Genomic DNA, 22,575 nt, shown 5'->3' with positions numbered 1-22,575 from the left:
AGCATTTCTTACTCTTCTGGTGATGGACTTTCACTCGTGAGGGTGAGAAAAAAGATTCTAACGGTTAATCCATCGAAAGTCTAAGAAAAAGGGGACTTCTTCATTTCATGAGAAGAATCATCGCTCTATTTAATTTGGTTTTACATTATTTTGACTTCGCAATATACCTCATGCCTGCGTAGGATAAAAGAAAAGTCAGGTACGAAATGATTTGTTGATGCACTATATTTTTTCAAGCAATCAGTATTGTGTCTTATGTCTATTATACTTTAACACAGCATCCTTATGTTATTTCACACTGGATTCATATATTCCTTTTTATTCGATATATACTTTCAAGATGTAACGCTTTTACCTTATGGCAGTAAAAGTCTATTTTACATAACGATTTATTCGCTACGACGATATTCATCCTTAGAACTCGATCGCTTCGGGTTTTCTGATATTCTCTAGAGATTGTCTTAAAGACAAACCAGTGTAAGGCACATATTTTATCAATTACAGAGGACGAGATCGCATCGCGAATTAAAGACAATTACTTGTAAGTTGAATAATAAAATATAGCAAAAATATTAACGATATATATATATATATGTATATGTATAAACTTATCGGAACAGTAGAATAAATTGGGTGCATTATGTTATAGTAGAATCAGACAAGGTATGTTCTGACGCATCTACGTCGCAAAGGACCAATAAGGTGCTGCCCGAAGATTCAGCCATTGTTGCCGCGTAATTTGTCTAGCCAATGAGACTCTCAGTCTTGCCGTCTCGTTTCCATAGACACCGTGACATAGTCTTCAGTATAGTTCAGTGTTATAAAAAATGGCTGAATCTTCGAGCTGCGTAGTAGTAGTCGAAAATGTGTCCATGAACTGAACATACCTTGTATGATTCTACCATGCATTATGTAACTGTTACCTTTGTTGATCGTGAAATTCTTATATGAAAAATTATACTGGAAACATAAGGCAGTATGATTTTTGATATTCGAAATGATAAGCGGTTTTGTCAGGTCACTTCCGAAAATTGCACGTAAATACTTAAGATAACCGAAATAATCTGTCTGATACGAACGTGAAATTAATAACTTAGGTTTCATGGCGATGAGATTCATCAAAATAACAATGTTCATTCAGGAAGCGTAAAGAGGTATAATAAAATTAAAAAAATATAACGTTTACCAGATCGTCTTAAAGGCTATTATGAATGCAGAAATTTTTCGCAATTCTATAATAAATCTAAATGAAATGAAACGTCATCGTTCTATGCGCATCTTGTGCTAAGAAAATTATTTTGATTGATGTAGAGTAACGAATACAATGCTCCTCAAACGAAATTTTGTATCTGTTCTTTCTCCTCCCTCCTAAAAAAGCTATATATAATTTAAAAAATCTTAATCTACTAGTGATTGTCGTGAATAAACGTTTTTTTTTTTTTTTTTTTTTACGAGAAACAGCCTGGAGAAAAAAGAGGAAAATTATCAGTAACGAGAGTCAGAAACGAAAAATAACTATGCGTGTAACCGCATTTCTAAGTCCTGTAATTAAACAATACAATTTGATCTCGCTATTTTCATCGTACCGCATTTCACTGAGATCGTTATTATCTAAATACACAAATGACGATAATTGCCGCGTGAACTTAGACATATCCGCGTCTATTTATAAACATAATCTTGTAAAAAAAATAGATTAGAATTATAAACGAAAACGGCATATATAATCGTACATAATAAATATTGATAAGTAACGATACACGAAAGTGTAGTATTAACGTGCGCGTTTCGCTCGATGAAAACGTAATCAACAAAAAAACATACGATCTCATGAAGATCGATTTGTAAATACGTCACGACATTAGGCGAGATTCAAACAATCTTACAACTTCCATTCTAAATAAAGTTACGCTAATAAGAAAAATATATTTAACATCTTAGAAAACCACATAATGCCGTGACGTATGCAATAGATATTCTTTAGTTAGCATCAGATTTGTTAATTAAATCGACATGAAAATGTCGATTCGAATCAAAGGCTAAAATTTTCTTTATAAAAGATCTAACTTTACCAGCCAACGATACCACTCATTAGCCATCACTTTGGGAAAAGAGTTAGTTAATATTTTTCCTAATTTTAAATTGGTATTGTGCCAGATTTTAAGTCCTCGTTTAATACAAAATTTTACTTATCCCATTTCCAATTCATCGGATTCGGAATAATCGCTCTCGTAACCACCAGCGACAACGCGTGGTATTTCTGATGGAAAATCATCATTAGTATCGTTTAGTGTTACGTTGTTTCGTGAATAATGGTCATTAGTTCCATTAACGTGAATAGCTGTTTTCTCGTGTCCATTGACTTGAGTAGTCTTCAAATCATCACTGGGTTCATTGAGTTTCTGCAAATAAAAATACAAAAAGTTGTTCAACAATTGTAAAAAATTTTTAATTTATAAGATGAATCCGTGCGCGTCTTAAACTGATAATTAAATAACATATACACTTACTGATTCTATTGCATTATTAGTATTCAATGAAATTGGTCCAGCGGAACCATTCGACGTCACGTCAAAATGTATCGGAGAAGCGACTGATGAAAGTTCTGATCCACGTTTTGTAAGAGATAAAGTAGAGCTGGCTGCCGACCAGGGTCCTTGATCAAATTCAGCCATACCCTCGTTAATGAGTTCCTTTCCCACATTAATATCCTGGATGATTAAAGTATGATTAGTCAAAGGATTTCCAGGAGATTATTAATGTCTGTAATTATTTCTATGTTAATACCTTATTATCCTGCTTATCATAAAGTTCGATACAAGGAATGGGTGAACCTTCTCTACGTGACCTGCCTAATGCCATTGCTCTTTCCTTGTATCCTCTGACCTTCGCAACAAGGACCTTCCACTGAGCCAATTGGCACATATCTGCAAACTTCTCAGAGGCATCCTGACTCCATTCGCCATCCCTGAAACGATGGTTTTAATGATGTATTAGTATGACGTTTTATATGGATAGAATGTATTTATGTCAGGGCTAACAATCCTGGTATGTGAGAAAGAGTCTTCGATGGCACAAGAAGTGACAGCAAAGAAAAATCTAAATACAAAATGTTATACACAGATTGTATAATTGATTTATATGGAACATGCTGGATAAAATTATTTATCATAATAAAAATTGAACATAATCCAAGTACTTAGTTCTGGCAAACATACACTTAAAAAAATTACACTGCAAATGACAGTAACTAATTAGTTAATTATCATTCACAATGTCAATAATTTTCCTTATTATATAATAATACGTACAACAATGTCTATATAAATTTTGAATACAGCTTTTTGCAAGAGACTGGAATCTATATTGAGTTGTGGAAATAGTTATTAAACATTCTCAACACTAAACAGATTTCATGAAAAATCTGAATACAATAAACATTCAATGAGTCGAAAATGCTCTCAATCGTTCATAATGTGCAATCCATAATTATTCTCCAATAAATCTTTGACAGAAAAGGTGCGCAAATAATATCTCAAATTTATATACAGTACAACGATCTGCCACTATGCAAAAATATGTTTCAAATTTTCCATTGTGTATTAAAACCGGTCGCAGGGAGCTGTCTAGCACGGAATCCAAGTAAACACATTCATTATGGTTTTAAATGTTACATTATTATTGTAGAAATTCTGCATTTCTATGCCAAGTATGAAAATAACGTGATTCTAGTTATATGCATTGATACGCACGTTTTATTGGCATACAACGCTTCTGCATTTTAGATTTACACCTGAGTATAACAAAAAATTATAAGCATCATAATGTAATTGGCCAATCAATCAAATAATTTTTTTTAAATCCAAAATAAGACCGTGAAATACTGAGATTAGAATATGCAGACAATTCCAAGAATACCATATTGCAAAATACAAAGTATGTCAATAGCAAAGGTACAGTGGTAACCGTAGTCGTTTAGTTTTAATCTTCTTATTGACAGTCTCCCTCAGCTTGTATTTTAGTGAGTCATAAATATTGAACTGTTTGTTGAAATTTATCTTGTTGACCTTAATAAGCAATTTGGGCTGTGTGTTTGTTGAAGGGTTTACACGAAGAAATTTACTGTTTGGCTTAAAGCTCGACATATTTTGTGCGCAATTCCTCTCTCTAGTCCCTCTCGAGTGCGTTGAGTAGCTTTTCAGACGACGTTCCGTTTATAGATTACACTCGGAGCATTTGAATCTGTGATATTCTAGTGGACGGTTCACAGTAGACAGTGAACGGTGAACAGTGACCGTGAACATAGAAGATAATAGTTGAGTCTAGGAATTTCTTTGAGATTTCGCATTCATATCTGAAAGTTAGTATATTTTCAAATATTAGCCATCAGGTATGCATAGTATATAAATTTCTTGACGCCAATCCCACATTAAATTCAAATGACAAACAATTGTATTGCATTTAATAATATTTAGCAAATTTCATAAATAAATAACGAAGGTCAAAAATGCATTTTGAATGCAAAAATGATCAAAGTGAGTTTTGGCATAGAAAGATAAGCAGAAATCAAATTATTAAAAAATAAATGCAATAAGGATGTGACAACATATATTAAAAGCTTTATGATATAGAGAATAGATCAACGTAGCGTGACAGTGAAAAATATCGTAATTAAAGCAACAATATAGAAACAGGAATCAATTCAAAGGGAAAAACTTCTATAAATCTTTCTTCCCCATCTAATTCCGTACGTAATGTACAAGTAAAATCTGGCAAATAAATTTACACTCTAGTTAATATAAACGTATTTGGATGAACCGTGGCACGGAAACTTACATACGCCAAGTACAAGTGAAAATATGTACTTTACACCCAAGCAAGTTCCTCAATAAACATTTACTTAACAACAGATGACGGTCCATTTGAGTATCACCATAAAGTGAACCTCTGAATACATTGCGTAATTATCTGTCCTCGACAAACTACTTAAGCTAGCTTATAATCAGAGAAAAATATTAACAATACTCTGCCAGGTATCTGTTAATTCATTTTAACTTTAAGATACCTGACCATCTTTGCTGTTAAAAACATTGCACGGCTCTCTCACAGCATGGATGGACTGAAATGGTAAAACTGTTCTGTACTTTATCGCTGAGGGAAAATTTAAAGTAGAACTTAAAGTTAATTTGGTACTACTCGAGAAACAGAACCTCACGTAAAATTACATCAGATAAATGGAGATGTATGAAATCCGATCTACTCCTTCAACAGTTGTATCAAGACTTTAATCAACAGTAATAGGCAGCTAGAGGAATGCCAAATTAAATGATACAGTAGACGATATGGGGTCTGTGATTAATATTAGGAATAATAAATATAGCATAACAGAATACACATTCTTACTATGTAGCCTCGATCACTATGGATTCCATTATTGTTTCATGGTCGTTCTGCAGTTATTGATAAATCTTTTAGCACAGTGAAGAATCATTGACAGATGACAAATAGTTATTTATACGTATTGAAGAAATTTTATAAGCTGTAAATAACAGTCGTGGAATAATTAAGTTAACGAAGATGATCTCTCGTAATTGAGTTAAATTGTTTGATGCATCAAATAGATAGAATAAAGGGACTAATTGTGTGGAAGTTCCGGAATCAATTATTCCAATGAACGTTCAATTTTGAAATACTCTTCACTGGACTTCTACTATCTCTGGATCTAAGGAAGAAGTTATCCAAGTGATAACATGAAGATAATGTTTACCAAAACAGGATACTCCATACGAAGATCCATTTTAATCCATAAACATATATATTTGAAATAGTACGTTGGTTCAAAAGATATTAATATATGTACGTTGAAGATGGTCGAAAGGGACGTTAGAATTTTATGGAAAGAATTAAATAAGTGGAGGCATCACAAAGATTTTAAAGACGCCTCTACTTCTTAAACTGGGACTTATATATTCTGTTTTAACGTAAACTGATAGAGCATAATGAGAAAAGTTTAAACTTATCAGATGTTGGATGCTTTTATGTATATCTATGACGTTACCATCATACTTTTATATCTCATCTAATTGTAAGAAAGAAATTATATTATCACGAATGATAATGTGTCTAGAGCACATCTGCAGATCTCAGATTACATTTACACATCTCTCAAAGTTATAAAAGATCCACACGACACAGCTGTCTCGATTAATTTCATTAGCTAAGCAAATAAATACTATAATTATTCTGTGGTGAACAGGTTTTATAGTGAAGTCATCACAATGGAATTACTCGTACCAACAGTATCAGATATAGTCTTCAAGTACACATGGCCGATACCAAATTACAAGAAAACCATTGCAAAGAAAAGTATAATTGATAGTTCTCCCTTTGAATTAAATGTAAATGGTATACAAAGCACGTGGAATATGTCGATAAGATTTTGGAAAGGACCTGAAGGTAACGAAAAAAGAAATTAATGAAAGTAAGCCATTTGACATCTAATAGAAATAAAATGCCAATTATCTAATTACAGGAAACAGAATAACAAATCCAGTAGTACTTTGCCTGAACATGCTTAACTGTACGGTCCACGAAGTAGAACAGGCAAGGATCCGTTTTCAATTTGCAGTTTTCAACGCAGAAGTAAAGCACTGGGAATATTGCCATGTTAGCAGAACAGTCCTAGAGTTAAAGTCAACGTCGGACATCATCTCCTTGGGTTACAGAGATTTATCCATCGTAGATCGTCACTTGAAGAAGACTGGCGACGTGGAAGTTATGGTGAAGATCCAAATAATTCAGTGCGAGAGCGAGAAACATAATCTCTCCCAAGTAAGTCTAGTACAGCAATAAGAAATATTTTGTACAACAGTCGCATGTGAATAATCCATCGATACATGAGTATTCACCATTTCTATTATCTCTGTAGGATATGACAAGACTACTGAGACATTCAAGAGGGGCAGACACGAAGGTGACTTGTGCAGGTGATGATGGAACCGAGATTCCAGTGCACAGTAGTATAGTAGCTGCGCGCAGTTCAGTCTTGGCGGACATGATAAAGCCAGTTCTAGATAAAGTGGAACAGTCAGAATTTTATGAAGACAATGACAATGTCTTACCAGGGGTGAATGAAAATGTCGAAAGTCACGATAAGGAGAGTGTAACGAAGAATAAGGAAAAGGTTGAAATCCATCCAGTTTTGAAGAGTGCTTTTCCTACCACCATAGTTTGATTGTCATAAATTCTATAGAATAATAACAATAATAATGATAATATAGAAGCATGAAGTATTATAATACTCTAACCACCTGATGTCATTCCAATTAATTATAGTGTGTACAAGTTTGTAAAGTTTTAAACATTTACTACTACGCATTCTCACAGTGTATTGTGAACAGTGTGGCGTGTGAATCATATGTTTTACTGTATTTTTATTATATTAAAAATATATCATATATTTTTCTATGCTTAATATAATTACGTGTGCATGTTGTATATTTTATTAAGAATAGTTTACTCTAACGTGGATTGTTTATGATAATTATGAATAAATATTACTATTTTTTCACAAGAAAATAATAGTATTATTGTTATCAGACGTGCATGGCATGTATTCAATTGATTGAAAAATAATCTTTAATGCTGCAGTTTTTATATTCTTATATATCTAGACCAGGCATCATTTCAAATTGGATCTACTGGATTTCTCAAAAGAATTGACATATGAACTTTTACGTTACATTTATACTGATCATGTTGATAATTTGGACAGTTTGGCTGCTCAACTGTTACCCCTAGCTGAACGTTTTCAATTGCAAGGTACATAAAAATAATTGAGTAATATAATCAATCACTGTCATCTGATAAAAAATGTCGTATTTTTTATACAGGATTAAAGGAACTTTGTGAACGAAATCTAATAGAAACAATAACACCAGAGAATGTAGCAACATTATTGTTGATAGCCGATGAGTATGGATGTGATCCTTTGAAGCGAGCTTGTTTGGCATGTTGCGAAGATAACATTTTGAACATAAATAAGAGTTTGGCATGGAAAGTCATGGAGCAAGTGAACCCTGAACTGTTCAATGAAGTTTGTGAAGCAGGTATTGGAAGTTCACGTTCCAGTAATATAGATGACAGTGATTAATATGTGTATATTATATATATATATTATAAAAATGAGGTTTTTGTATATTTTCAAATAAGAGGACTGATGAGTAATTGTTTTAACAAAAATAGCTGATAATTTCTTTTCGGTCTGTATGTATAATAGTAATAGTTCCATAGACAAAAATAAAATTAAAGAATATAAGAAAATTTACTTACCTTGGCTTGACGTTCGCCAGGCAGCATTCAATTGCTTGTAATCGTAAACTCAGGAAGTCTGTTCGAAGTTCCAACATGTCGGCTGCTTTCATTATTTCACGATCCCCATAATCGACGAAATAAGCCTCGTAACTGTCTGCTTCGATGATGGAAGTGACCTCAGCGCGATACCAGAGTTTGTCGAAACTGAATTTAGCTGCCACCATTTGACCAACATTAATCTGACCAAATAAAAAAAATAAAAAGGTTATAATTAAAGCATCGTAGATTTATAAAAATAAAATAATTTAAGATGTTTACGTTTTTTAAGGTATGAAGTTCTTGGTTATCTGGATTGTCATAATAGGTTGTCATTTCCGAAACTAATTTGTCAAGGGCTATGGAACCCTTGCCAACCACCTGAACCCAAAATTGACTTGGACTTTCCATAGCGCTAACATACACTTCCATCAATCCGCTGAATCCTGTAAAATATTATCTTATGATTCGTTAATTTTATTGTATTTTACTTTAATAAAAGATATCTACCTGGCATTATTGTAGGTTCTGGAGGTAGAGCAGCATTTTCTGATACGTTTACGACTGTGTTACGTGGAGATATTTTGCCTCGTGGTAATCGGCACGCTAAGCTAGCTTCTAATTCTTCACGAGCTTCGTTGTCCTCGCGTACTTTTTCTTCAATTAACGATAAGGCTGTTGCTATTTGCTCGGAACTTCCTTTTATGATGACTCTTCTTTTAGCATCTAAAGAAACAGGTTATCATTTTGATTCACTTGTAATGAAACAGGTAAAGTGATAAATCCCAGTTTTCTTTGGTAGTTTATCGTATCAGTCTAGTGATGTCATACATCAAAACTTGTAAATACCTGGATTATTCGACAGAGTCTTTTCTAAAATAATCTTAGCACTGGAGTACGTTTGAATCTGTTGTATAGTTTCACCACCCCTTCCAATTACACGACTACAGGCACGTTGTGGTATGAATGTCTCATATGTTTCAATGATTGGTTGACTTTGAATTATTGTATTTATCATATGTTCAGCTAACTGAATGCTCTCAGGTTTTCCACGTATAATACAGACACGATCTTTACTTTCAATATCTGGAGGTGCAAACTTTATCGAACTCTCTGTATTTGCTTCTATATTTTTTATAATCTGGCCTTGTCGTCCAATTACAGCTGGAACTACCTGAGATGGTACTTTAAGAAAAGACACACTCTGATGTGCTTTTCCTACTTGATTATTCTTTGTAATATTATTGTCCTTGTCCTAGAATAAGATAAAGATATATCATTACAAGCGATAAATTTTATACATTTAGAAAACACTGTTCCCTTTCAATAATAAATATTTAATTTTCTTACCTTTTTAAGTAGCAAATATAGTAAACCTACACCGATACTTGTAAGTGACAATCCAAGAACGACTGGTAATACAATTTGCTGTGATATCGACTTCATTATTCCAGCTAAATAAAAAAGTAAAACATGCATTAATTACCAGAAAATGAGTTTCTATGAATAATCTCAATTTATGTTACATGATCTCTACAATATCAGAACCATAAAAATGACATAATAAAGCCACACCAAGTGTAACCTTAAAGTCATACAAAAAGTACTCCTTCCTTCTAGAATACAATTTTCACTTAAACAACAAAATAGCATCCTTTAATTATCAACCTTATAATCTTACATTTCGAACTTTTCTCTCGAATTAATATTTCACCATTAAACTACACGCAATTCTTAAAACTACATAGATCTGCGTCACGTTGTACTTTCAAACGTGCAGAGCTACCAACACACAACAAAATGCATTTACAGCTAAATTGTTACTCTTGATCTGTGAAATTACATCATGATCCCTGCATTAATAACGTAAACCGAAATTTTGACTACGTCTCTTAGAAAATATTTAGACAGATATAAAGCGAATCTCTGAAAGCGCGATTTTGGCTTGTGTCCATAGACAATTATTCGTCAATACACATCTTTTCATTGACAAAATTATTTTTAATTGTTACTTATCTACCTGTAGCGAGGTTGGATACGATTCAAATGTTTGTGACGTCCAGTGACGTCCTACCCAAGTTTAGAGTGTGACGAAAGGTGTTCAAATTTATTGTTGACATAATCGTCTGAAATGGAACTATGAATATTTAATAATTTTTTTGTCTATCTTTGCACATAATTCTTCTAGAAAATCATTTTTTGAATTTTTAATGGTAATTATAGTTACATAATAGTTGATTTGGACGTAACGTACATCAGTTTAAATATTTCTCAGAAAATCATAATCAATCATAATCAAATCCAGTTACAACAAGGCGACGAATATAATTTTTATAATAATTATATTTAATATTTCGCAAAACTCATTTTTACATGGGCTGATGTTACACAAGTTTTATAGGAGTAAATATAGAATTGTTACTCAAAGTTAATAATTCTTATCAATAATACTCACTGCTTCGGTAAACAATTTATTTTGAAATGCATCCACTTTGACGCTCACTATATATTTCGTGGGTCACCCCTGTTTATAGTAATATTTTATCCCTAGATGCTAGGGGGAAAAAAAATTGTGAAAATATATCGAACCAGGATTTACTTTGAGGAAGAAAATTTGATACACAAAAATGTAGTTGATTGTTGTTTATTGTAACAATGTAATTTTTAAATGTATGATTGAAAAAGTCAACGTATATCAAACGTAATGATAATGGATAACATCTAGTCTACGTATTTATTTCAATAGGCATGAAATTATATTACAGGACTTGCATTGGACATTCATTACATAAGACGAAACTGCGTACGATTTACATTTGCAGATTTTAAGCATTCTCTTGCTTTTTGCTTTTAGGCTTCAGCCAGACGTAACCAGCAATCAAAGCCATGGCAACGTACGTTGCTTTTGCCACCTAAAATAATAAAATCATACGCAATTACATTAATATTGATATATAGATGCACCACTAGAGGTTATAAAGAATCGTTCAACTTACGTTCGCTCGACCGTACATTGTCGAACTATTGAAATATTTGGACAGTCCAGTCAATTTTGCTCCATCTCCTGAGTCTCCTGCCATTTTTAATTATTTTCTTATTTGAAGATACTTCAACAGAAGATTGTATGTTTTCTCGACTTTTACAGATACAAGAGCCGACACGGTAATCACGTTCTTCTGCTAGTGGCGCCCTGACTCGCTTAATATCGATTAGTTGAATCGGAAACCGCAATATCTCGAAATTCGATTATTCAATAATTGCGCTATATTTTTGAATACTGACTGTGATTCTGCATGCATATTGCTTGTTACGTATGAATATTTTTTTTTGATATTAAGATCTTGCATTTTTTACTTTTCTGTATAGATACCAGATTAGAATTCCAGCATATGTTGCTTTTGCTACCTAGATAGAAAAATTAGGATTTAATTGACTTGATTTACTTTTACGTATATCAAAATGTATGTGGAAATTTTACGTACGTTAGCTCTGCCGTATACGGTTTCAGAATTAAAATGCTTGGTCAAATTTAGATGTGGAAATTTATTTTTTAAAACTATTGGTATCAATGGTTTCTTGGGTGACGTTTCTGTGGCTTTCGATAAATCAGGAGGAGCGTTGCCTTTTTTGAATAATTTAAAATCACTCATTTTCGGAAACGCAATTCGGGGAATCTTTATTATCTTTGGTAATTTCGATATGACGGTCTTTTGAACAGGGATAGTTTTCATTATGTCTTCAACTTTTGAAACTCCTTCCTATAATGAAACACTCATCATATTTTATAATTAAAAATGGTAAAGATATTCTTTCAAAACCTTGACATTCCTAAGCAGAGCGTCCACTGCAGATTTCATTTTCTCTCCGTTATCTTTCACTATGATTTGCAACTCTTTTGCAAATGGTGTGCTATCGGCTTTACTTATTTTTAAAATCATCTCTTCTGTCAATTTCTTTACTTCCGTCATTTTTTCCTCAAAAAACTTAACAAAAATCTTCGCCTCTTCTAACGTCATAAGTTTTGTCTGATATTTATGCTTTAACTCTGCTATATGTTGCAGTTTCTCTTCAGAAATCTTTTGTAGTGCCGTCGAATACTCGCTTAATGCAATTTTAGTTTTCGCTATTTCCTCTTTGGAATGATTCTTTAATTTTGCAATATCATTATCCAAAAAGTTTGTAATCTTCTTTGTAACTACAGCATAAAATTCCTTGATTCTATCCTCTATCACTGATATCAAATTCATTACGTCGTTTGGTGTTGATTTTCTTGGTAGGTCGCTGGATTTTTCTAAAATTAAAAGGGAATTGTACTTTTCAATCATATTAATAGAATTTGTGATACGTACTCTTTCTGCTTGGAAACATTTTTTTAAAATATTCCATAGCTGATGAAAAAGATAAAGAATAATAAATGTTTTTCAAAGAAAATCGTTCGGATGTGGACTTTCTTTTTCCTAATTTTGTATTATCTTGTTTTTTGTTGCATGACTCTTTATCGGAAGGTTTTTTAGAGCACGGATCACACATCCTTTTCTTATCGCAAATTACAACACAATAATCTTTAAACAATATCGAGTACGTTTAATTTTCGTTAAACGGTTTGAATTTTACGAGAAATTTCTGCAATTATTTTTATGTAATTGAGGTTGGAGAACATTGCCATGTTGTGTTTTATCATGAAACTTTTGTTTTCATTGGTTTTTGTTCCAAATAGAAATATAAACCGCCTACCCGTTTTGCAAATCTATTTTTCTCGTATCTTGTAAAAAGTTTATTATTTACAGCTTAGAGATAATTAACCATATTAAATGATATTTTAATAATCAAACTCCGCCCAACTGTTTATATGACTGTGTTAAAGTAAAATAAACTGATAATCATAAGTCACATCTGTTATATAGCAAATATATAATCTCTTTGTTATTTTCACTTACATAGCAGTAGTACAAAAGATAGTTAACTTTGGTATATAAACAATTTATAATTTTAATATAGAATCTTATTTTTATCGCGAAAGATTCTTCACGATTAAGTATATACTTTGAAGTGTAATCAACAAAACACAATACGATGATTCAACATTTAATACTAGAAGTTTAACTAAATACTTATCTCATGTCAAAGGAAATAAAAAAGATTGTACAAAGGTCTGATTTAATAGTAGATTTCTATATCCACCTTACTCTAATTATTTCTCGCAATTTTTGGAATGTTTCAGTTGTATGTCTCCATATGTATTGATAACAGTCTGAAAGAGAAAAAAGAAATAATCAAGGATTAGAATACGATCAATAATTTGTGCGAATTTTTCAAAGACACATAATGCATCAATTCTTTTAAACAGACCATCACATTATAGAGAACTGAGCCAACATTAAATTCCTGTTTCTTAACAGCTCGTCGAACTTCCTCACAGCGAATGACTTTTATTTTAACGAGAAGCTTTATCATACATTTAAGAGGTGTCAGATGAAGACCTTTCTTAATTCGATTTTTCAGACTCCCCGTCAACGTTTGCATTGTCCTGAAATGAGTCGTCATATTTATTATACGACTATAGTTATCAACTGATAAAACATGCAGTAAGGATACTATTATACTTACTTATCTAATTGGTAAAACAGTAGCGGCTCGTCTAATCTGTATATTGTTTTGAATGGTATATCTATATTCAACATATCTACTAATTTGAGCATGACGTTTGTGTTATTCAATTGGGTGAATAATTCCACGAACTGGTCACTACTAAGCCAGCCTTCTCCATCGATCACAAATATAAATACAGTTTTGTCATCCAATTCTGCAAGAAAAAAGGAATGCTGCGAAAAACAATTATAATGAAATATTCTATTCGATTAAATTATATATTAACAATTCTTACTCATTGTATAGAATACAGGAAGGTCATATGACACATCACCTGCAGTTTCAAAGCCTTCGTTATCAATATTGACAAAGTAGTCCAAATTGGCATGATTCTGCTCTGTGGAAACTGTACCTACATTATCATCAAATGCTTCACTGAAGGGATTTCCAGTTTGTGTCGGCCAAGTAGTTTCAGGCAACAATGGCATAGGAGTAGCATCGACTGCTTTTGGTGCAGTTGAAGTAAAATATGGCACATTGGACTCTTTTTCAGAATTTAATTCTGGTGCATAAAACGCATTGACACCTTGCGATTGTTCCCATTCATTAGAAGTTGATGGTCTTGTAAGATATCCTTCATCAACTTGATTAACGTAATCAAATGTGACTGCAGTGTGTTTTGGAGCGGACTTTGATTTGGTAAAGACACATTTATCAGTTTCCATTTCACTCTGTTGTGTGTCCACAAGAACTGAGGACACTTGCACTGGTTTATTTAATTCTTCAAGCTTAATGTCATCCTCATGTACATTTGTATCATTAGCAACAAATGTATCTGGATTGGAGAATGGATTTTTATTCGAAACAAACGTAGGAGGTGTCTCATCTTCAAGGGTATAAGTGCAACTAGTTGTTGTTGGTACATTAATATCTTCATTAATACCGCTGAGCTCTTTAGTATTATTTATATTCTCCGTATTGATATGATCAGCATCGCCAAAGAATTTCTCTTGCTTCAACTCAAAAACTTTACTTATAAAATCAGGATTTCTCTTTGGTATCGGAGGAGGTATGTTAGAATTTGTTTTAATTATATTTTTAACATTTTCCTTCGACGTCATATTTTCCATAAGCATTTGCTTAAAAGGATTAGTGTCACAGAGATCCTTAAAGAAATTTCCATTTGTGGTATATGAATACTTATTAGAATTTTTTATCGGTCCATTCGCAGAAGAATACGATGAGTTTCCATTATCTTGTATAGTATCTGTTTCATTTTGTTCAACCGCAGTATGTGAATTATTAATATAAAGTTCTTCCATCGATTTCTGTATCAAATTTATATTATTATCGCATTGTGTATCAGCACCAGTAAAATTTTCATATGTGCCTGAAATAATTGGATCATTTGTTGCATAATTACAAGATGCACTAGATATAGAATTTGCATTTGCATCGCTCGCCTGGTAGTTTGCATTTGTCGTATCGAATAATTGATCAGGAATTATGTTTGATGATAGCTGCTGCCTTCCATTATTCAAGACATTATCATGCTTCGGCGCTCTATTAATATTCTGTTCCTGAGTCACCGTTGCATTCATAGCAGCGGAAAGTACATCTTTCATCAACGAATCGGTTATTATGGAATTGCATGCTGTTCTCAATTGCATTTGCAGTAGCATATTTTGCTTAAACATTTGCATACACGCTTGCAGAGTTTGATCCGCATCGCTGTTATTGTTTGTCAGATTATTCATGAGCCAACAATTTTCTGTCCAGTTGTTGTTCAATAACGTGAGAAAGGCATCCATTGATAGAGCAGCTGATGCAGGTGGTCCAGTTGTGGATGGTGTGTTATTAATATTGTTGTTTGGTACTGAAAATCCTGGCGGTGCTCCAGAAGATTCCTCGTGCAAAATACTCTGCGGTGAAATTAATGGCACATTTTCTGTACGGCTTGCTTGCTTGGATTGCACAGTTTGTTTTAGGGCTTCATCCTCTTCACACTCGTCGATGGGCTGAAAGATTCGTGTGCTCGTTGCCAGAGGTCTATCTACGAATCTATCAAACTGGTTAACGGTGTCACCCTGGATAAGGAGAAAGAAAAAACAGAAATAAAAGAAACAAGGTTTGGATGAATAAATTCTTTTTTTCTTTCGTCCTTTTTTCACATCTATGTAAATTCCGGTAAAATAAGGAGAAGCGGACTTTTACTTTGCGATAAACTCTTTATTATGTTTAAAACAAAAATTATAATACACTGTTCTCACGAACTTTATAATACTGTGATAACTTAACGAATTTTAAATCTGATTGCCTTCGATTAAATTTACTTATGTGTGGTAATTAAGATATATAAAAGAAAATGCGTTACATAAATGCATAAAAAACATTGATTAATTTCATTATTGCTAGAGACATGAAAGTCTATTAAAAAACAAAAAAAAACAAAGCTATAGAGAGAAACAAAACATCATGCCACTCCCTATTTTTTTGGAGTGTACAAAGATTTGAATACATTAAAAAACGGAGATTTGTTTTTATATGGGATACTGTCGTTGCTCGAGGCGTTGGAATTTAAACTATTCGGAGCAAGTTGTAATGTCTCAAATTGACGACGTAAATTACATTTACCAATTTCGCTCAAAAGGGACAAATCTTTTTGCATTTTAGCTGGATTTTCAAAATTCTTGACGTTATTCTCTATATCCAAATCATTTGACTTGTTCATGTTAAGTGAGTCCTTACTGATCTCAGACTCTTGAAATTTCTCGCCTACTAAAAGATTCGTTACTTTCTCAGAGTCTTCATTGTCATATATTTCATAACATTGTTCCTCGTTCTCTTGATTTTTGGTTGTATCGAAAACTTGGTTCAAATTTACAGTTTGTACACGTGATTGACTTTCATTATATTTTTCTTGCATTTTATCTAATTTCATAGTATTATTTCCTATATCGCTGTCAGATTCTAGATTCTCCGAAATACTTGCATCTCCGCTGTATTCAGCATCGTTAAACGATAAATCAATTGTACTATCGCATTTGTTGTTATTATACTCGATATTATAGTCGTTGATAATTTTTGCTGTTTCTTTGGTATAAAATTCTACAGTCTTTTCTATAGGTTCATTCACTTTTGGAATTGCTTCAACATCGCTTCCTTGACCGTATGAATCATCTATTTCTGATTCTATTCCACTTTTAATACTTTTTGTACTGGAAGTGGTATCGCTTATTTCTTTTATTTGAACGTCCGCTGGTACATTCAAATATTTCTTTAAGTCATTCATATTCAGGCAAATCTCCCACTCTGATCCGTCACTATCATATTCCATATCAATATCATTGAAAATTAAAGTAGTAGCATTTTTTAAATTCGCATTCCGTGCATTGATAACACGACCCTCATTCGTACTTTTTGTTATCTCTTTATTATTTTGAAGTGGCTCAATTATTTTTTTGGCACAAGGCTCATCATGATTTTCTATCGCAGTCGGTTCTTTCAAAACAGTAACGTTTTGTTCATTATCTGAAAAAAAATCAATGGTTTGCTCTACATTTACATTTACTGATGCTGTTTTTATATTTTTTTTCAAATCATTGAACGAATCATTCTTTTCCGTCAAAATATTCTTATCGATTATTTCTTTTATAGGCCCTCGAGAGCTTTCTTGATTATATGTCTTATTATAAAATTGTCTTTTTAACATATTTCTATCTAAATCGTCATGACATGTGCTGAAGTCATCAGAATCAATGTCAGAACCGTGAACCTTATTCGAGCCTTCCATGACTTTCAAAAATGAATCCCGAAGTGAATCTTTTGATTTATTATTTATTACTAACTTTTCCTCACTTACTGAATTCTCAATTTTACTTTCGGAGTGTGATACCACGTCATTGTCCTTTCCATTTTCCGTCATACAATTCTCATTTTTCATACTGACCAAATGACTGTCGTTCAATTTCTTCGTTTGACTCTTTAAAATCTCTTTATTATCCTTATGTGTTTCAACGATTTTCGAAAAATTCTCAACATTCTGTAGCGACTTCCGTTTTTTAATACTTCTCAAATCTTTCAAACTTTCTACTCGTTCAGAACAATCATCACTGCTCTCTTGTAACAATAGTTTTTTTTGAGCTGTACTTTGCGCAAAAGCTATAAGCTGCGCGTACCGATTCTTTCTCGTACGATGAACTTTACTTTTGCCTTGTTGACATTCAATTTCTTTCCGATCATTGTTCTCTTTATCAAAATTATCAACAGTTTCTATTGTGCTTTGAATAACTGTAGTCACTTCGGATATTCCTGTCGTTTCCTTTTTTGAAACAATATTATTAGTGGTATGCTGCACGTCAATATCGCAGACAGATTTATCGCGGCGATCAAATGACGATTCACTAATATTATCATTAGGTTTGTGTCGTAAAAGTGTCATCACGTCGGAAGGTATTCTTAATTTTGAGCATTGAAATTTTTCAGCTTCAAACGCCCTTTTTCGTAATCTTGTCAGTGATGTGACGTTGCACGTATGTTTATCAATGTTGCTGTCACATGTCCAAAGGGTCTCGTCCTTCAATTGATTATTGTAAATATTCAGGATTGATTGGTTAATTGGAATTAATTGTTTGATGCAGTCTCTTTTCGTCCCTGAAACTACTTTCTCTTGTAATTTTTCAAGTGAAGAATGTAATGGCGATGATTCGGTCTTATTATTTACACATGAGCGAAGCTTTATCCAATCTATAAACTCCATACGACCGTGTCCACCGTACATACTTCGAAAATGACCAAAATCATTCTCCTCGTCATTGTATTTATTATGCAAATCTTGCGCAGGATTTAATAGAAGTAACGAGTCATGGTCGTTGGGGGACTCATTGCTGCTTGAGTGACTGCTAGTATAATTTTGACTATCTATGCGATTGGATGACATTTCGTACTTGAATCGTACTTTCTTTTCATGAAACGGCAACACGTCTTGTGTCGATGCGTTTGTATTATTTGTATCGCTGTAATTTAAAGTTCCCCTTGAGGGTTTTGATTTTGAAAATTCCTCGAGCAACTCCAGCGATGTTTTACCAGGTTGCTTTTTAGCAGTGAACGCGTTTGATTTTTTATTCCCTAATAAATCATTTTCCGACATATTCGAAGTGTCGGGTGTGCTCTTTGTGCTTATTAACTTTTGACACTCTAAATATTGTCGATACGGTAAATTTCGAGGCCTAATACGAACCATGCTTCCGTATATTGCGAGATTCTGCTGGACCATCCAATCATTAATGTGTACATCTTCTTCTTTTGAAGTATCAACCAGGACCACTAGCATCGAGTTGTTCTGAAAGTATTGAAGAAATGAATAAAATACAATTAAAACATTACGGGTACAATTATAAATTTTTTATTTAATCAACAGACAATTTAGATTATATTTGTTAAGAATTTGTAGTGTTTTAATAATTAATTCATAACACCTACTTCTGTATCGATACTTGTAAGGGATGCGACTAATGGACCGCTATCTACTCTCTCTGCAAAAAGTTGTGTAACGCCGCGAGTCCAGTGAGATCCGCTTCGTGGTTTTACGTTGTATAATCCGCAGGGTATGGCTTGAGCTGGTAACCACGAGAAGGTGCGATGCAAGAAGTGAAGCTCTTCAGGTAAACAGGTTTTGAGAGTGCCGTAATCATAGAATTCGACCTGAACAAACCAGGATATTATTCATAAACATATCAATTTCGTAGGAATTAGATTTCTCTGATTAGCTTCTAACAGACTTTGATACTTACACTAACTCTTCCATCCAGCTTGACCTGTTTTACAATTGATCTGTGCCATTCATTGTGGTACTTGCAAGCACAATGTAATCCCCTTGTTATGACAACTGGTGGGATCAAATATTGAGGAGCTTTGGCATAGTAAAACTCACTATAAGAAGGATCAACAAAATATTTATTCAACCTAGATCAGTCAAACAAAATTGATTTTTAATTAAAAGCCAAATACTCACTTAAGATCTTTCATAAGTGTCGTGAGTTTTGATGATTTTCGTAACAATCGAATCCAAAAGAAAGACGGTGTGAAGATTTCCTCAACTAGCACCGCTTCATAGCCTTTTTGTCCACCCAATTCAGTAACACTTACTTGGCCGACGCACTCTCCGTACGTGAGTACATCGGCAGGTATCAATTGTGCAGAGATGTCTGGTGACTAATAATATACTATTTATTTATGTTTATGTTATTTTTGTTTAACTCATTCAGTGTTATTTGTTACTTACGATTTGAGTAGGGAAAGGATCGACGTCATCACGGTCCAAATAGTAATAAGAAGCAAGATTTAGTTTCTGAGATGGTCTCTTCTTTGTGTCGGATTCTGGCAAAGGTATTTTGGCATTATACAGAATAAAGTCGCCTCCTTCGATTGGCTGGACTATGTGGAAAATCTGAGGGAGGTGAGCTGCAAAGTCACTGACACTTGAAAAACCTAGGTCCACATAATCCAAAGGGATTTTATATTCGATCCTATATCTTTCAGGTAATTCCGAACACCATATACCATCGGGAAACTTTTGGATGAGCATCTCCAATCGAAACTTTGTTCTGGTATTTATCAGATCCTGTAAACTTTCGAAATCAGTTTTATATCGATTTTCATCATTTTCTTTATTGTCTTCAACTATCTGATAGTTAGGTTCATTTTGTTTTGGCTCTTCAACAGGCAATAAATTGTTGTAGACTCGTTCCTGAGGACTATTCATGCCAAGAGCTGCCTGATATATTGATTTATTAGACTTTTCTTGCATGTGAATTTCATCATTTTTTATGGTACAGGTATGTTGCCATATATCATTCATTTGGAAATTGGCTGCACTCCCAGAACTATTATTTTGTTGTGGTTGTACATTCTGATTAGAAATTCTGCTATCTTCTGATACTTGAGATCTCGCTACACTCTCTTCAATAAAATTGGATATAGGTTTTTTGTAGTTGGTGTTACAGTTTCGGCGAACATCTGGAATATATCCAGCTGGTACAAAGCAGAATGACTCATCCTCAATACCACCTTCAGAACCAGCAGGCATATATTTATTTGATTCTTGTGATTTTATTGCAGAACATGCTGGTTTAGATTGAGAAGGACGATGCTCTGAATTTGAATTTGCCAAGCTTTGACTTCTCTTTTCAGCAGGATAAACCATGTTGCCTTTTATTACTATTTGATGTGATAATAGTGCCAGTTGCCTTGTTAGCTCATCAGTGGTGACATTTAGATATGGTGACTTTACACGTATCTGAGATAAAATATAATCTTTGTTTAAACCACTTGGAACCTTTTTTACAATATGAACAATATCTCTCAGTATATCAGCTGGAATGTGTGCTGCCACAGAGTGGCTACCAGGAAAATTATAAGCTGGACGAAAAGATTTTCCTCTTACAGAATATTTCTTAGTCTCAGATTTTTGTTTTCCCACCAACTCATCAACATGCTTTACTTTGTCACTAACAACTGGGATAACAACGTAAGAATTATTTTGTGATTCAACTCGGACTCTGTTTGGTATACTCAGTAAGAAATCTAACAAAGAACCATATCCCAGTCTTCGCCAGGGTATATGCTCTCCAACATTGTCATAATACAAAGAATCTAGTTCTTCTATTCTTTTATATCCTTTCACTGCCACCAAGGATGACAATATACAGGCCTCAACCTCCTCCTGATTATTTTTAACAGGCATTTTGGACAATAATCATTGGCTTACAGTCACCTACAGAAAAAAAATATAAACTACAATCGCAAAAGAACACAACAAATCTATATCTACTGTATACCAAACATTTCTAAATACATTTATAACGTAAAATATTTAAAATATTTTAGCATCATTATTTTTTATATTATACTTATACTAAAAACAAGATCGGATCAGTTACTACTGATATCATCAAAGAACAGTTTGCGCTGAGCTCAGCAATATAATCTAAAAAGCAGCATCCACGATAGCCGAAACAAAGAAATTTCTAACGAGAATAGAAATCCCAGTATTTTAACGTACCATTATTCGCTCAATTCATTATAATATTAAACCTACACTATATATTGTTTTAACCAATTTATTAATGAAATACAATTTCATACCTTCCTTAACTCAGTAGTTGAAATTCGCTGATATTCTTGCAATTCAATACGATATCTTTGCACGCAGCTACCACATTGTACAATAGAATTACGCGGGGCTTCGCACAGGCTTGCACGTTTATATTTAACCATAGACTAACATAAAGACCTGAGTACGTACTGCTACTCAATGTCAAAAACTGGCCCCACCGAAGTTAGTTTGCTGTAAATTAGTATGCGCCCTTATTTAGATAAGTTCTGACCAATGGCGAAACAAGTTTCACTTATGGCGGAGACAGCCGGAAAGAAAATTGTTCACAAGGACAAAAATATCCGTTATTTTACCATAGCCATTTTCTTTGAATATAATAAAAAATCCGCTAATGATAATTCACTTGCAATGCAACCATAACCTTTATGGTTTCGATAAAATGTTGTTCAAGCTTTTTTATTAAGTTATATTCTTGTTCGTGATGTCAATATAAATTTAAAATTTAAATTGCTTAGAAAGAA

General features: G+C 33.2%; 5 protein-coding genes across 10 annotated transcripts; 1 reads left to right on the top strand and 4 right to left on the bottom strand.

Moving 5' to 3' along the window:
* Positions 1 to 1,429: 1,429 nt before the first annotated feature.
* Positions 1,430 to 10,241, bottom strand: LOC107268434 (tudor and KH domain-containing protein homolog). Its single transcript, XM_015741203.2, has 9 exons — positions 10,031 to 10,241; positions 9,700 to 9,803; positions 9,199 to 9,604; positions 8,860 to 9,075; positions 8,632 to 8,795; positions 8,332 to 8,552; positions 2,788 to 2,968; positions 2,511 to 2,711; positions 1,430 to 2,402 (listed from the first exon to the last, which is right to left on the bottom strand). Exons 2-9 carry the CDS (start codon positions 9,793 to 9,795, stop codon positions 2,190 to 2,192), a joined length of 1,698 nt encoding a protein of 565 aa, XP_015596689.1. The 5' UTR covers positions 9,796 to 9,803; positions 10,031 to 10,241; the 3' UTR covers positions 1,430 to 2,189.
* LOC107268438 (speckle-type POZ protein) lies at positions 4,095 to 8,226 on the top strand. 4 transcript variants are annotated; one of them, XM_025085791.1, is made up of 7 exons: positions 4,095 to 4,360; positions 5,062 to 5,127; positions 6,257 to 6,456; positions 6,533 to 6,831; positions 6,929 to 7,183; positions 7,674 to 7,821; positions 7,893 to 8,226. In XM_025085791.1, the coding sequence occupies exons 2-7, from the start codon at positions 5,111 to 5,113 to the stop codon at positions 8,150 to 8,152; spliced, it is 1,179 nt and encodes a 392-aa protein (XP_024941559.1). In that variant the 5' UTR covers positions 4,095 to 4,360; positions 5,062 to 5,110; the 3' UTR covers positions 8,153 to 8,226. The 4 variants fall into 4 exon arrangements, with proteins under 4 accessions (XP_024941559.1, XP_015596703.1, XP_015596702.1 ...); XM_015741217.2 differs by lacking the exon at positions 5,062 to 5,127 and having other exon boundaries at positions 4,095 to 4,390; XM_015741216.2 differs by lacking the exon at positions 5,062 to 5,127 and having other exon boundaries at positions 4,102 to 4,360.
* Positions 10,242 to 10,977: 736 nt separating the features above from the next.
* LOC107268444 (up-regulated during skeletal muscle growth protein 5) lies at positions 10,978 to 11,561 on the bottom strand. Its single transcript, XM_015741224.2, has 2 exons — positions 11,346 to 11,561; positions 10,978 to 11,261 (listed from the first exon to the last, which is right to left on the bottom strand). Exons 1-2 carry the CDS (start codon positions 11,427 to 11,429, stop codon positions 11,175 to 11,177), a joined length of 171 nt encoding a protein of 56 aa, XP_015596710.1. The 5' UTR covers positions 11,430 to 11,561; the 3' UTR covers positions 10,978 to 11,174.
* A 50-nt stretch (positions 11,562 to 11,611) lies between these two features.
* LOC107268440 lies at positions 11,612 to 12,897 on the bottom strand. The gene is made up of 4 exons (XM_025085793.1): positions 12,699 to 12,897; positions 12,168 to 12,640; positions 11,832 to 12,107; positions 11,612 to 11,754 (listed from the first exon to the last, which is right to left on the bottom strand). The coding sequence occupies exons 1-4, from the start codon at positions 12,877 to 12,879 to the stop codon at positions 11,683 to 11,685; spliced, it is 1,002 nt and encodes a 333-aa protein (XP_024941561.1). The 5' UTR covers positions 12,880 to 12,897; the 3' UTR covers positions 11,612 to 11,682.
* LOC107268430 lies at positions 12,699 to 22,566 on the bottom strand. 3 transcript variants are annotated; one of them, XM_015741192.2, is made up of 10 exons: positions 22,084 to 22,217; positions 20,222 to 21,712; positions 19,952 to 20,151; positions 19,731 to 19,869; positions 19,420 to 19,641; positions 19,178 to 19,279; positions 14,234 to 16,025; positions 13,957 to 14,152; positions 13,699 to 13,876; positions 12,699 to 13,600 (listed from the first exon to the last, which is right to left on the bottom strand). In XM_015741192.2, exons 2-10 carry the CDS (start codon positions 21,680 to 21,682, stop codon positions 13,541 to 13,543), a joined length of 4,350 nt encoding a protein of 1,449 aa, XP_015596678.1. In that variant the 5' UTR covers positions 21,683 to 21,712; positions 22,084 to 22,217; the 3' UTR covers positions 12,699 to 13,540. The 3 variants fall into 3 exon arrangements, with proteins under 3 accessions (XP_015596678.1, XP_024941544.1, XP_015596676.1); XM_025085776.1 differs by lacking the exons at positions 12,699 to 13,600; positions 13,699 to 13,876; positions 13,957 to 14,152; positions 14,234 to 16,025 and having other exon boundaries at positions 16,096 to 19,279; positions 20,222 to 21,235; positions 22,084 to 22,566; XM_015741190.2 differs by lacking the exons at positions 12,699 to 13,600; positions 13,699 to 13,876; positions 13,957 to 14,152; positions 14,234 to 16,025 and having other exon boundaries at positions 16,097 to 19,279.
* Between the last annotated feature and the right edge of the window lie 9 nt (positions 22,567 to 22,575).

This window comes from Cephus cinctus, unplaced genomic scaffold, assembly GCF_000341935.2.
Source record: "Cephus cinctus unplaced genomic scaffold, Ccin1 Ccin1_scaffold0564, whole genome shotgun sequence".
In the NCBI taxonomy this organism is placed as follows: domain Eukaryota; kingdom Metazoa; phylum Arthropoda; class Insecta; order Hymenoptera; family Cephidae; genus Cephus; species Cephus cinctus.
Note: the sequence above shows the minus strand (reverse complement) of the source record. Positions and strands in the feature narration are given on the sequence as shown.